The sequence below is a fragment of the Abramis brama genome, assembly GCF_963993115.1.
Source record: "Abramis brama genome assembly, chromosome: 19".
In the NCBI taxonomy this organism is placed as follows: domain Eukaryota; kingdom Metazoa; phylum Chordata; class Actinopteri; order Cypriniformes; family Leuciscidae; genus Abramis; species Abramis brama.
Genome location: NC_139981.1, coordinates 17,435,501 through 17,451,352, shown reverse-complemented (window position 1 = coordinate 17,451,352; position 15,852 = coordinate 17,435,501). Strand labels below are relative to the sequence as shown.

General features: G+C 37.7%; 2 protein-coding genes across 4 annotated transcripts in view; both read right to left on the bottom strand.

Moving 5' to 3' along the window:
- Positions 1 to 3,601: 3,601 nt before the first annotated feature.
- six6a (SIX homeobox 6a) lies at positions 3,602 to 5,689 on the bottom strand (the record flags this gene model as incomplete). The annotated part of the gene is made up of 2 exons (XM_084093052.1): positions 3,602 to 4,135; positions 5,118 to 5,689. The coding sequence occupies 2 exons, from the start codon at positions 5,687 to 5,689 to the stop codon at positions 3,970 to 3,972; spliced, it is 738 nt and encodes a 245-aa protein (XP_083949178.1). The 3' UTR covers positions 3,602 to 3,969.
- ppm1aa (protein phosphatase, Mg2+/Mn2+ dependent, 1Aa) overlaps positions 3,602 to 15,852 on the bottom strand; it is a 34,026-nt gene continuing 21,775 nt past the window's right edge. The window contains exons 6-9 of one of the 3 annotated variants that reach the window (XR_014603546.1): positions 9,800 to 9,979; positions 9,504 to 9,635; positions 5,118 to 5,774; positions 3,602 to 4,135 (exon numbers count right to left, since the gene is read on the bottom strand). Coding sequence is in view for 2 of the 3 variants with exons in the window: in XM_084093045.1 (XP_083949171.1) it covers positions 5,766 to 5,774; positions 9,800 to 9,979 (189 nt within the window). In the remaining variant the exon portion in view is untranslated. Of the gene's footprint in view, positions 4,136 to 5,117; positions 5,775 to 9,503; positions 9,636 to 9,799; positions 9,980 to 15,852 lie in introns of those variants that run through there. The other 2 variants (XM_084093045.1, XM_084093047.1) reach the window with 2 other exon arrangements.

Sequence of the window (15,852 nt, the reverse complement as noted above, 5' to 3'; positions counted from 1 at the left end):
TTTTACAAGAGTGATCCAGACAATTCTTAGCCTAAGTGTTTCAATAATTTCAATAATTAGTTTTAACAGTTAGATTTGTTAAATAAGTTTCAATAATTAGATTTACTGTGGCCGGAAAAGTCAGAAATAACCCGAAGTGGATTAAAATTTGTAACAGTGCACTTGGAGGTTTATCATGGCCGTAAAGGGATATATTTTGAAGTTGACGATCATTAGCCATTGATTTCCATAGTATTATTTATTTATTTTTTTCAAGTCAATGGCTACCGTCAACTTTCTGGTTACCAACATTCTTGAAAATATCTTCTTTTGTGCTCAACAGAAGAAAGAAACTCATACAGGTTTGGAACAACATGAAGGTGAGTAAATGATGACAGAACTTTCAGTTTTTGGGGATTATCCCTTTAAAGGGATAGTTCTTCTAAGTCCATTGTTGTTGTTTTGGACCCCACTGCCTTTCATTGTATGGGCAATTGAAAAGTGTGGGTTCCTGTCATGTAGCTGTCCACGGTGCTGAATGGCGCCTATTTCACCGAGTGCGATTCTGTTATTGACAAAAGCAAAATATTTTGTGTGTGTGTGTGAGAGAGAGACATAGAGAGAGAAATTATTTCACTGACATACAGAGTATGTAGATATCCATGTAGCCTAAGTTTGGACCATGATTTTATGTAGCCTACAGACTGTGTGGTAGGCTATGTCTGTGTAGGACCTCAAATGGACGAATAATCTTTTAAATGATCTAGAACACTCTTGAACACTTCCCCCACTTGCTTTTGAAACAACTACTATATCTGTTGTAGATCCTACTTTCGTGGAAAAAATTGGAAACGTATTGAGGCACTTCTCGTGCCTCCCTATAATGAACTCCATTGTAAGTCGCTTTGGATGAAAGCACCCGCTAAATAAATAAACAGTTATAACCTATATATTTTCCAGTTATACAGTGCTATTTATGGTTGTTTTGTGGCCTTTGTTTCAGCATGATGATGCAGGCAGTGGATCCGCCCGACTAAAAAGGGCACTGAGCTGGAAGTCATGCCACGCCACATTTGACCACCAGAGGTCGCAGCCATAATCAAATTCTACAAAATAAGCATTCATTTATGACCAAAGACGAAAGTACAAATATGAACCCTATAGGACCACATTTCCAATGCTAACGGTTAGAGATTGTGTTTGCTTTATATTTTACATTTAGCAGCTGCAGACGCTTTAATCCAATGTTATTTAGGCTAATCCAAGGGATAAAACAATGTAAGTGTTGCCATATCAAAGTATACCAGAGTTCATAGCACTTTAAAAAATAGAAGAAAAATAAGAAAGGCAAATAGGATACCTACATTACCTAGCCAGTTAAGTGCTCCAAAATGAGGCTTGTTTGCAGTAGTTTTTAAACAAATGAATTGGATATTTGCTATTTGATTGACGCACAAAAGGCAACGTTCAAGTATAATTTTGCAGACTAAAAACAAAAAAGTGTAATTCACACAAACAATTGCCAATTATAGAAAAATCGACGTTCACTAAGAGGAATTTACAAGACTTCTACATTTTAAATAGGCACCCACACGTGTGTATATGTATGTGTAGCTACACGTCCTTTTCTAATTGGACCGTTATTTATTTAAAAAAGTTGATTTTTGAGGCTTGTTTGACCATTTTCTTTCCACTTGCAGAATGACATCTATGCTACATTATTATTATTTTTTTTATGTTCAATCGAAAGTGATATATATATATATATATATATAGAAAGGTTTTTATTGAGTAGCCTAGTGTATTATTATTGTTATTATTAGATAGGCTACTTAGATAGACTTCTAGACAGTGAACTCCTCAATTAAACGTCCCAGAACGTCCCACACAAAGTTTGGATTTCTGTACCTCTGGCAACCCCGGCGGAGAGTTTTCATGCTGAGGTTTGGGGAGGGGAAGGCGGGGTGCTTCTTTGTTAGCTCGGCCCTCTCCAACTCGTCATTAGTGCTGATTACCGTTGACCAATTTGACAACCTTATTGACTGCTAAAAAAGACTTTTTCATCGTCCCACCCTGCACTCCCCAGAGCTCAAAAGAAACGGAAATTCTCCACCATTCTGTATCCAGTGTTGAAAATAAAGCCGTTCTCCTTTCCCCTCCCTTGCTTTGGCTCCTATTTTTTCCTTTTTCTCGGAAGGAACACTTGGGTTGGCCCCGCCGTTGTTCAGACTGAAAGAGGATTGAAAAATACAGCTTGTGCTTTTTATTGGGAGCGTTAATGAATGGCGCGGGTTAAACCCAGGTGCGCGCAGTGAACCCTTCAGGCAGTTGGGAAACAGAGGCGCTGTGTTTTTGCGCCTGCTCCTTCACTCAATTAGCCTACGACATAAACATCTTCAGCAGATTTGAGCACTAACAACAGCGTCGTCGTGCTTTTAAAATAAAATATTTATAAAACATTTATAAACAGTTATTTTTCATCTAACTATGAATAATTTGGAAGGATATAAATTAAAAAACTAATACGTTTCCTCCTTTTCTTCTTTTCTTTTTGTCTATAGCTTCTGGCACTTGACAAAGACAAACCATTCTTTTTGAAAATAAGTAATATTACGAAAACTACGTTACATTTTTAAGTAGCTACAATCAACTTGGATATTTAAGTAATTTCAACTTAAAATAGGCTACATTAAACTGACTTAAAATGAGTTGAATCTTGTACAGCTTATAAATAAAAGTTGAAAATTGCTTAACTTATTTTGATGAGTTAAAGCAATGTAAAAACATATGTTATAACTTATTGATCATATCTTTTTTTTTTTTTACAGTATTTTGTTGTGATTATAGCAGTCGAAGAATTAAAATCTGAACAATGCCACAAGGCGAATTAACCTATAGATTTAAAGAAATGTACATCCGAACAATGCCACAAAGGCGAATGTAGATTTAAAGAAAAATATAGTTATCATTAAAAAATAATAAAAGTAGCCTATAAGTTATGTAAAACAATCTTGTAAATCACATATTAAATTAATACATTTTCAGCAATTCGCGGCAGTGCCAAACTCCTTTGATAAATGATTTGTATGAAGCTTGCTTGGGCCATATATAGGTTGTATTTAAACAGCAGATCACAGCTCTGGTTGTGTTGACATCCGGGAGAGCGTCGCGGCCTTTAGCTGACCCTGTGCTGTCAGAGCGCATTACACCACGCCAAGCGTTTTAGCCAATTACCGCTCGAGTGTGAGAGAGATTGAGCTCGCAGAGAGGCATTAAATCATGCAACATATTTGATCCCCGTCTGTTCCAAATCTGTTCTGCAGCATGTGACATTCACATTTTAAAATGCATATGTTTACTTTCGGGTTGACACATGGGCCACATTAAAAATAAACATGGAATAACACATATTACATGGTTCAATTAGACTAATTATGTTACTGAACACACTGGAATAAGTGTCGTAAAGAAAATACAGTTGCTAATTTGCGATCGTATTTAATTCAACAGTGATTTTATTTTTTTTAATCATGTTATCATTTTTTGAAAACCACGACGCTCAGCATTACGCACAACAAAAATGATAAAAAAGCACACAAATAAAAGGCCTAGGGGCCGATGATATTTTAAATAATCAAATAAACATCGTTTATATATTACAAAGGACAAGTGGACATTAAAACATTATTCAGTCTTTTCGTGATAAAGTAGGCATACGCACACATACAATAATAGGTATGGCCCTCAGAAATTGAACATTCTTTTTTCTTTTCTTTTTGTCTTTCAAAAATTCCCTTTACCTGTCTTCTTGAGAAGTAGGCCTACTGCGCATTTTGTTCATCACATCAACGGTTGGAAAATGAAGTTGTGTGACGCTATTTTTCCATCTTCATTTTAGCCTCTCTTTGGGCCGGTTGCAGGCACTGCATTTTTGTAGTTGTTAGATTGTCTCTTACAGTTCTTCTGTTTGCTCTTTTGAAGCCTGTCACGTTAGATGTCACATTCGCTGTCGCTGGAGGTGATGGAGATGGTGGAGATGGCCGCCTTGCTTGAGAGACTGACTTCTGGGCTTGAGGCTGGACCCAGGCGGTCTACTGTGGTGTCATCGTCCCCCAGCGATCGGACCGAGCCACTGGACAGAACCTGCTGCTGTAGCCTACAGGGGTGAAACCATACAAAATGTCAATGAGGATACGTAGACACTCGTTGCTTACAGTGGAGTGAAAATGCCTTCAGATCTCTGATGCATATAAGGTTAATCAGTCTTGGATTAAGATTGAATTATTTGAGTGTGGGAAACTACAAAAATCATTTGAGAAGATATGCTCTTGAAGCAATCGAAAATGTTAGAGGTTGTAAATGTTGAGGTTTGCGTGAACTATCAAAGATTGACTTTTCTTAAAGCATTAATACAGCTTCAATGCCATACACTGTAAAAAAAAAAAAAAAAAAAGAAAGAAAAGATGCTGCCTTAAATTTAAGTATAATCACCTTGGATGTTTAAGTAATTTCAACTTAAATTACATTAAACTGACTTAAAAAGTTGTTGTATCTTGTATAACTTATTAAAAAAAGTTGAAAATTGCTTTACTTATTTTGATTAGTTAGCAATGTCAAAACATGTCAACTAATAGATCATATTTTTACAGTGTATGTTAATTTCAAACAAAGATACATACAACATATTTTCTTATAGTGCAAAAATAAAAATGAACTAGAAATATATGCAGGATATAAAAACCAACCTTGAATTACAGAATTTAAAACATACTGTCAATTTAACGATTTGATAATGCGAGGAAGTGAGAAACAGAGCAGATACGACACATTAGCATCTTCATAACTCTGATAAATTATATTTTTATTTGTTATATCTATTATGTAGTATTTCTATTGTCATAAACCATTCCGGTATGAAATAGTATGCATCAGCAGAGATGTAATGTAAATTAATTAGCACATTTTGGTAACGTGAACAAAAGCAGCTTTGCCAACTACTGTCGGTTTTGACATTCATTTTAAGTTAAATTTGAGCAAGAAACTCCAACGAAATCGAATGTTTATTTCTTAGGAATAAAAATAATGACAGTAAAGTAATAATAAAAGCGAATATTCCAGTTCAGAGGAGATCTGTATACCTGTTCTTGGCCGCTGCCGCCCGGTCTCTCTGCCTTCGGTTTTTAAACCAGTTGCCCACTTGAGTGGGTGTGAGTCCAGTCGCCTGCGCCAGCTCTCTTTTTTTGCTCGGGTTCGGGTAAGGGTCCTGCAGGTACCACTCTCTCAACAGATGCCGCGTCCTCTCCTTAAAGCAGTGTGTTTTTTGTTCACCGTCCCATATCGTCCGAGGCAGTGGAAACTTCTTTCGGACGCGGTACTTGTCCACGGGTCCTAACGGACGCCCACGGAGTTTCTCCGCCTCCTGGTAATGCGCCTCGAGCCAGAGCGCCTGCAGCTTCGCGTGTGAGTCCTTGGTGAATTTGTGGTTCTCCAGTATGTTGTAGAGCTCGCGGAAGTTGCCCGCGTGAAAGGCCACGACCGCGCGCGCGCGCAGGACAGACTCGTTCTTCCCGAGGACTTCGCAGGCGGACGGCGCCACCGGGAGTGACCAGAGGAAGCGGCCGAGCCTCTCCACGTCGCCGCTCTCCTCGAGAGTCTCGCAGACCCCCGCGACCTGCTGGGGGCTGAAATTCAAGATGGGCAGCTGGAACATGGAGACTGTAATCTCTCTCTCTTCTTTGGCCCTCCTTTCTGATGTTGCTCCTCGTCTGTATCCCCCGTCTTTTTGTTCAGCCTGTCTGTCAGAAAACGGCAAAAGTTAACAGCCGTGTCACAAAGCGAGCTGAGGAGCGATGCCGTGCGGCAGGCTCAAGCAGCCTGGACGGCAAAATCTCTTCTTTGATTGAGTGTGAGCATAAAAAACTGGAAGCAAGGTGTTTTCCGAGGAGGAAAATAAAAGAACATTTAGCCCCTGCTGCCGCTATTCTATTGGAGTTGTCAGATTGGCTGCCTGGTCGCCATGGACACACGTCAATCACTGTCAGGTTTGCCAATCACGCGTGAAGCTGCATTGGATTTCAGCACCACCCAGCGCGCGACAGCGCCTTTCAGTGAAAACGTCATTTTGACCTTTTACGTTTGTGCTGCTCAGAGACGCCGAATGTAATGTTGTCGTTTGGTGGAAATCTGGAAGCAACCCCCCTCTGAGTTGCTGGGAAAGTGTGTCTGTTAAAATACAGCAGACATTAGAAAGACTTTCTATGAAAAGCATATAGGCTATAGCCTACAGAATAAAAAATTATTGTTTATTCAAAGTTACACTTTTACAAAATATTTACATGGTTTTCACAGCGAAAACGTGAATGAATAGCTTTTACGAAACGCATAACATTTCTTTTTCCAAGATTTAGAACCTTGGAAATAGTGTTCAGAATCACACTGTATAGACTTATTAATAAATACAATTATTTCTCAATAAACAAAAAATGTCATGAAGCACGAAATATAGTCTATCCCAAAACAAGGAATCTCAATTTAAAAATGCACAGAAGAAAAAAAATTAGTTGAGCCTGAGTTGTCAGTATAAGCTGTCATCTATAAAATTACAACATGGTAAAATAATCTCGTTAGGAAGACAATAAAAACTGTCAGGGTGTAGAAAGAAATGTGGCACATCATGTTATGCATGAGATACCTATCAATATGAACTGGCATCATGGATAACAGCGTATCTGATGCGGCAGGACTAACTCAGAACCCCAAACCGTATAACTAAATCTATGATAGGTAGATTCAATTTTTAAGTACACATGTCCTCTGATTTAATATCACGCACTTCGTTTTGTGCTCTCTTAAGATGATAGATGGTTATAAGTGTCCGGTCTCATTAAGGCATGCCTCGTTTCAGAGGTAAAGTTAAGTCTGTCGGAAGGGCCAGATATTATTTCACATAACTTCAACCGAAAGTGCTTTTTGCACGTTTTATATTCAGGTATAGGGTTAGGCATGAAATTGTTCGTCTTTTGCCCTCAGCTCTATAGGGAGCTGTTGTCACGATGCGTCTCGCGCAGGATGAATGTCCGAAGGATTTTAATAGCTACACCTCAGCAATTAATATAAAATATACGTGGATGCGTTTAACATGTTGGTGGCATCCTGAGTGACCTCACATTGTATGGGAACTTAAAATCCCATGGACACCGTAAAAAAAACAAATAAAAAAAAATAAAAAACATATAGGCTATATATATTTTTTGTTTTTACTGCTTTTTTTGTTAACAGTAAACCTATCGCATGTCACCCCTTCATTACAAAGCGATTGAAAACAGTCACATCAGAATGACAGACTGTCAACTATAGAACACGCAACGATGTCCAGCCTATTAAATCTAGGCGGAGGATCGTCTTGTGTTTGGCAACAGTAAATCGATTATCCATAGGCCCGAGCAGGTTAAAACCAAACATTAATGACGTGACAGTTGGCCATGAGAGGTAGACACAGTAAGACGATTAAAGCGTCCATTTAATCCATCTCATTACAGTTTTCACGCCGACCAGTAAAATAACCTAAAACAAAGGATTTGCGAGTCGCCTAAGGCTATATGAGCCATTCTTTAGGAAAAAGAAACAATACCAATGGGTCAGAAGCAGTGCTGTTCTGTAAATTTTCATACAGTAGGCTATAAGACATATAGGCTACTGTAACCTCAACATATAGCCTAGGCAATATTTGTTTCTACTAAGTCACAGTAAATAATAAAAGGCTATAAGTTAAATAGCCTAATCCATTAGGCTACTCTTAAAATAACTGTCATTTCATATTCAGTAAAATTGTTTTTAAACAACTACTGGCCCTACTTAAAATCAAAACGAGACACTTGGTATTTATCGCGCAAATAAATTGAGGAGAATCATTCGTTCCGCTTAATCTTTGCTTGTGCTCCGTAACTTCAGTGGCGAAATGACACTGCTTCACGTCAAAGCGCGAGCCCGGGATGGAGCGCGCACGAGCTGAATAATACGGATTGCACAGATATAATGCCTGACACCGCTATCCCTGAACGACTGAGAGAGAGAGAGAGAGAGAGAGAGTAAAGATAAGGAGTGACACTCATACAAAGAGTTCTGTTATCTGCTTGTCCTCTGAAACAACACATAAAGACGCACATAAATCAGGCTTCATAACCCATAGTGTTGCACAATTCTTAACCTCCACATTAATAAAGAACATTTTTGAATGTCCCTATAAAATGTGACATTTTTGCATTTAGCAGATGCTTTAATCCAATGCGACTTTCAAGGTAGGCTACATTGCATTTACTATATTTGTATCATCATTATACATATTGTTCCCTGAGGATCAAACCCATGAACTTGGAGTTGCCATGTTCTAGATACAGGAATATTTAAAAACAGAAGTATAGGCTACAACATAAAATATACAACATATAAGATAAACAATATACACATAAACAATACCTGTCTGCGTTATTTTTTCTTCACACAATCCAAAAGTAAAGTTGTTGAATGCCAGTGCATTAAGTGAAGAGGCGTACAGGCTATGTTCATACTGGTGTCAGATGGGTACATGTAGTTTAACCATCAGTGAAAATGTAAGGAAAAATAACAAGAAAAAAAAAAAAACATGAGGCACTTGCCATTGCTGGAACCTTCTGAAGAACCTCTATAGGTATCCTTTAGGGCAGTACTCAGTGGAAAGTACAAAACTGAACGCAAAAGTTTCCTGCAAGAACTCTAAAGACTGAACGGTTTCTCCTGTAATCCCATCACAAGAGAAAAACTTTAAAAATATATATATATATAAAATGAAGTTACCTGAATATGCAACAGGCTAGTGCGGCAGTCTGTGAAACCACAAATGTTGCTATCTATCCATATACAGTGGCTTAATTAATAAGTGCAACCACGATTTGTTATGCCATTACAGAGTGCATCATTGTCTGTGTCATGGATATAATTTATAAATTGAACCAATGGCAAAAATTATTGCATTTTATAACTGTACCTGAAACAGGCAAAGGCTGTTTGAGCCCATTGCAGTGCAGAGCAAAACTGTTCCTCATTTAAGAAGTATCAGCTCTGGAGGGATTGGATTACTATTGGATTCAAACACAGATACGACCATTCAAGTGTTTGGGATTAGTACGATTTTCTATTCATCAATCCTGAAAATAATTGATCACGGTTCCCACAAAAATATTGAGCAGCATAACCATTTTCAACATTGAATCATAATAAAAAATATTTCCAGAGCATCAAATCAGCATATTAGAATGATTTAAGGATCATGTGACACTGAAGACTGGAGTAATGATGCTGAAAATTCAGCTTTGACATCACATGAATAAATTCCATTTTACAAGATATAAAATAGAAAACAGTTATTTTAAGTTGTAATAATTCACAATAGTACTGTTTTACTGTAACGCAACCTTTAGTGAGCATTAGAGAATTCTTTTAAAAACATTGAAAAAATCTTTCCAACCCCAAACTGTTATTCTGCATACCAGAGGGCTTTAAAAGCACGTTCCTTCTGCCAACCCAGCGGTTCCCTTTAGACAGAGTGCACACACACATTTGAGAGATGCCATCCGCTTTGTTGTCCTCTCAGCTGGTTGAGGCCGAACGCTGGATGACTCCTATGGAGCAGGGATTTACGTTCTAATTAAGATATCATGTCGGGCAGAGCTGAAGTGGATTGCTAATACTCCACTGGCCCAGATAATAGCAAACGAATGAGAGATTCAATTAAATAAAGTCTTTGCTTGCTTTAGTACATAGACAAACCAGATGAGTTACAGACCTCTGTGAGTGTGTGTGGGCGTGTCTTCATGACAGATCGGTGTCCAGCCATGGCATTGTCCCGTTTGGATGTAATCTGGGATTTGTGGTAACAGAGAAGACCTCTTATCCCATGACCCTTCCGGCTTATCCTGCTCCCTCTCTCTCTGTTATCCAGCAGCAGGACAGGGATAAGCGACATCTATTTCCCAACACAACAGGATCCATCAGACATTCGGGTTATTTCTGTATCATTCAGTTTGTCATATCACTTTTCAGTTATGCCATCAAATACATTGCAAAAGTAAATCTGTACCTCTTTTTCTGCTCTCATTTCTTTTCTTTTTCTCAAACAAACACACACCCAAAATGAAGACATGAAATCTACACCTCCATGTGTAGTCCGAGTGCAAACAAAGTGTCACAAACAGCACACACCAATTGCTAATGTTACTAACTGATACTGGAATGCCCCTATTAGCATTTTGATTTGCATGACATAAATTAAACCGCAACAAAACAACAACCCTTGGCTTTTAAACCCTACAATGTAATATCTAGTCCATCAAAGACACAAATGAGACAGACATTTGTGGTCTACATTAACTGTTACCTAGCAACTAGACACACCACTTACCCCTGATCTGAAAACCACTGCTCAGTCACAACGCTTGTACAACTTATGGTGAGTTATGTGGTCCTCATATATTTTACGTTTTTCCTTTTCAATCACAATGGTCTAAATTGAATGATTTGATGAAGTTAATTATTTTAGACAAGCTAATAATCTCCCAACAATACATTTATAATCACACCACACATTGTCATAAAATCTGAAAAAAGAGGGACAAAGAAACAGCTGATTGTAAGAGCATCATTAAAACTGAGTGTCTGTGATGACAGAAGAGGGAAAGATGTCATTTTAATGTCATCTTTTATATACCTTTGTTAAAGAGCCCTACGAAAACAAACTGTTTTACTGTATGAACTTCAGATAGTCTGCTGAGTCTGTTCAGTCTGATATGAAGATTATGTCAATCACTACTCTGTGTATATAGGCCTATAAAGCATCAGGGAGATGCTACGCTCTCCGAAAAAATGGTACAAAAGCAGTCACTGGGACGGTACCCTTTAAATTTGTACCATTTAGGTAGCCTATATATACACTTTTGGTACCAATATGTACCTCTGAGGTACTACCTTTTAAAAAGGGTATAGACCTTATTCAGAGCAGCGCCATGACAGATATGAAAGCAAGGCTGTGAGGGATAGACTTGCCGTGTTTTCAATGACATCCGCTGTATAAAGCTCCCAGATCACTTATAATTTTACAACTCATGTTGTCTAAATGTTGTTGAAATTTCTTGGAAAGATATTTTTGCTGTTTCGTCAGCAGAACAATCCAAAAACAGATTAAATGATGAGATGCATGTCTGTCCCTCACAGCCTCGCTTTCATTCCCGTTAATAATCAAAGATGGCGCTGCTGTGAACAAGGTCTATAGCCTACTATAGCGCCCCAGTGACACCTTTTGTACCTTTTTTTTTTCGAATTTGCAATCACGCGTGCTCTGTGTATGGGGAGCGGAGGTACTGACCGCACTTTTTACAAGATATTTGTCAGTGACGCTCAGGATCTGTTGCGCACCAAATCCTCTGCCACCCTCCAGTCAGTTATCTCTCATAACAAGTGAAATCGGTCTTTTGCTGCGCAGGAAATCCTGCAAAAAGGATTTTTACTAACCGGGATTAAAATCTGAAGAACAAAACAGAGGTTCAAAGATGCTTCATTCTGGTTTTGGGTAACTGCAACTGACTGTTGTTTCTCTCAGTTTTCCCCCACTGAAAACCGACTGATTAATGCAAAGAACTTTAATTAATGCTATTTTCTCAAAATTGAAGAGGAAACCTCCTGAAGGGGCAGGAGATTAAACGAGAACAGAACTCTTCAGCTCACATCTCATGCATATGACTCAAAACTAGCACTTTCTTGATATTTCAAGCTCCAATGTTTAGTCTATATTCATTTTCTGATATTTTTTCAGATGTCTTCTGTTCAGAGACTGCTACAACATTTTAATATATACTGTAAAAAAATCTGTAGTTTTTACAAAAAAAGTGCCAGAATAATTCAGTAAAAATGTTAATATATTTACAGAGCCTGTAAATTTTACAGTTTAAAACTGCAATTTACAACAACAAAAAAGACCAGGTAAACAGCATACTGACATAACCATAATAACACGAGTCAAAGCCACATGATAAATCTAAATTCATCACAAGTAGCTTTTCCACAGGTAAATAATAGTAATATATAGAAGGGCGTAACGTGTCATTCACACAAATACAAAACACCATCATGGCAACAAATAAAAAATGCGATAAACATTCATTTAACAACATAAGATGTAACATAAAACCCTAATGTACATAACTGATAAAAAAAAAAAGAAGAAACAATTAATTCAATTAAAACCCATCAAATGCAAATGTTTAACGATGTCAAATTTTGGGAATGTCAGTTTATGGCTTGTAAATTATAAGTTGATTTGTTCTTTTTACTTAAAAATGGTACATTTAACAGTATTTTACTGTAAACGACAATCGACAAATTCATGTATAGTACATGAACTTACTGTTAACCAATTTTTACTGTTCAATTTTACAGTTAAAATTACAATAAGTTTTACAGTGCATTTTTTCTCCCTATACCTGCCTATTATTGTGGTCTGTTACTGTGAAAGCCAATTTCCAAAGTAAAAAAATTATAACTTTATATATATATATATATATATATATATATATATATATATATATAAAAATATAATAATATTATTATATATAATAATAATAATAAATAAATATAAATATAAATATATATATATATATATATATATATATATATATATATAAAATGATATAATAAAGGAAATGTAAAAAAGAGAAAAGCGATTACTTTTTAATTATTTTTCTTTACCAAAGAGAGAAATGAGCTTCCATATATTTTTGATAGACCCTCCCCTAAATGGCACAAAAAATAAAACGGTTAAATAAAACATATAATATTGTTCACCTTTTGACATGGAAAACATTCACACATTGACCAAAACAGATATATTTTCTAAGATGGAAGTCTATCCAGAAGCATGCAGACAAGTCATTTCTCTAAAATCTCTAAAATAAAGGATTTTTATTAAACAGGGCAAAATAAAAGTCAGACATATGGATGTCTAACGCTGTTGTGCTTTTCAGAGATATAAATAATCTCCGCCTCTTCTGATAGTGGATGAACAGACTTTTCAGCTGTTGAATGAGCTCAGCTACACAGCTTACAGACAGACAGCAGCAATGTGTGTGTGCGTGAGGATGACAAGGTCAGCCGTGTGTGTGTGTGTGTGTGTGTGTGTGTGTCAGTAGGATGTTTGCGGCAAGGCGTGATCTCTCTACTTGGGGCTTATGTCAAATGCCAAACTGACACTTTTGATTTTCATGACAAAGATCGGGAAACTGCATGTTTGTGTGTTGGAGAGCGTTACAGATTTAAGGCAGATCATTCACTGGCCATTGGTGACAGGTATGTGTCCAAGTTGTGTGTTATTGAGCTAAAGGAGAAGAGACATTTAGAAACAGGTCATATCTCTAAAGAAACTATTTCCATGCGTATGTGTGTGGTGTCTGATGCTGTGATTCTGACAGCAAGTGACAGCAGAGACTCATCTCACTTTGACTCCCAGCAGAGACACACACACACACAGACACAGTAGTGAGTAAATGTGGTGTGTGGCTACACTAGGTCTTCTGATCGTCTGCCGTCTGTCCTCTGAGAGTTGTGCTGTGATACTCATGCAGAGAGTGACTCATAAACCTGAGATCAAGCCTTAAGCAGTGCAGCAAGAGAACAATGTACTAGTTCTATCTTTTCTCTGTCTCACTCTCAGTATCTCTTCTGTTAAAGAGAGGGGTGGTCTCTTTAGTGGAGTGAATTTGTCCAAGTACAATTTATCCTCGTAAATAAATACAAGTTAATCCCTTTAGCCAATCAGCTAAAAAGACAAAGCCATCTGTTATAGCCAGGGGTTGTTTTTAAATTTCAGCAATTACTTAAAGGGATAGTTCACCCAAAAATGAAACTTCTGTCATCATTTACTCACCCTCAAGTTGTTCCAAACCTGTATGAGTTTCTTTCTTCTGTTGAGCACAAAAGAAGATATTTTAAAGAATGTTGGTAACCAGAAAGTTGATGGTAGCTATTGACTTCCATAGTAGGAAAAAGAAAATACTATGGAAGTTTTCATCCATCATTTCCCTCTGATAAGTTATGGGTAAGTTTAGGTTTAAGTGCAGCGATATGGTTATGATAAAATTTCCGGCAAGGAAAAACATGTTAACACAGTAACGCGTCTAACTCGGCAAAACCAGGACGTGCTTCTAGCCTATATGTTTTCCTGTGAATCTATTCAAGCCAGTCAAACATTTCAGAAAGACTTAAGCTTTAAAAAAAAACAGGCCCTGATTTGAGCATTTGTCTGTCAGTCACCTAGCAACAAGTCATCACAATCGCACCATCCTGTCGTCTCTCTCTATCTGCTCTCCGGCCTGCTGAGAAGGGTTTGTGTGAGTGTGTGTGTGTGTGTGTGTGTGTGTGTGGAGTGTTTTGGGAGCGGTCGAGTTCATGGTACTCTACTCCCTATTGACCAGGAAGTCCTTTCTCTGAGCAGCACACAATACCAATAGAGACAAAGCAGCCAGGAAAGAGGACAGTCCCTGAAAAACACACACACACAGTGTCTCTCACAATCATACGCACACTCTCGCTTGAGAGGCATATCCCAAGGAAACACACACATACACACAGCAGACCTCCCCAAAAACACGGGGGCTTCTGCCTTTGTCTGGCAGCCTAATGAAAATGATGTTCTTTTTCTATTTGGAGCTTGTTAAGGCTCACAGACTCTTTCACTTTACTCCCCCACCTGCCCTCCGTACACAGAGGTGAAGGCAAATACTGCAGAACAGATGAGGGCGATTTCTTACGTGTCTGTGTGTGTTCTTGTATATATGGTTTAAAATGACATGGGTATTACAACGTAAACATGGTTCCTGTGTTCTCTTAAACCAAATGGCTTAAAAAACATACTTAAGGGTTTTTTTGTATTCAAAAAATGCCAAAAGTTTTCTTAGGTTTAGAGTTTACAGTATAAATATATCCATTTTGACTATGGAGAGTCCCCATATAGGCTAAAAGTAGGCCTATGTGAGTATGTGTGTGATGCTTTTTCAAAATAAAGCAACAATGAAGAAAAATATACACACCTCAAGATCAGATGCTACATATCAGCGCAAATTAGCTGAGTGTGTTTGAGTTTTCTGAAATCAACAGAGATATGATTGCATGCACATAAACGGACACTTCAAGAGTGTCATCTATGCTTTTAGTTTCACAGACCAAAGATGGAACAAATAGCGTGGATTATTTTGAATAGGCTATATGATTTCAATTCACATCCATCGTATAAAAAAAAATACAACAGCTCTATCAACGAGTCTCTTGAAGATGCGTGTCCCTTTCGTTCTGGTGAAAGGACAGAGTATAAATAGCGTAGAGAGATCTTATACAATTCCTCCCTTTACAGGGTTGACGTCTTTGCATTGGAAAGTCAGTGGCCTGTAGCAGAAACATGATTTATTAAAGAAAAAAAAAGTCAATTTGGACTCTTAGAAACAAGGAAACCGCCTGAGAAGAATGGCAGACTTTCTGTTTCTCCTAACCTTTCTGACTTATATTCACGCTCTTTGCTGCGGCTGCTAACCTTGATCGTGTGCTCCAGAGTACGGTTTCATTTTAGATTTGCTGTCATTTTCATCAGTGACCCACGCTGATACATACCGGAGAATGGCAATGAAAGGAATGTTTCTGAGGTGAAGGCCACTCAGTGAAGAAGCAGATCTATAAATTACAGTATTGCGGTTAAAAAAGGCTGTGAAGACATTTTACCAGAGCATAGTGGTTGGATGTTTTTTATCCATTACATCAAAATTCCATCTGTTTTGGATCCATAACAAATATTTACTAGAG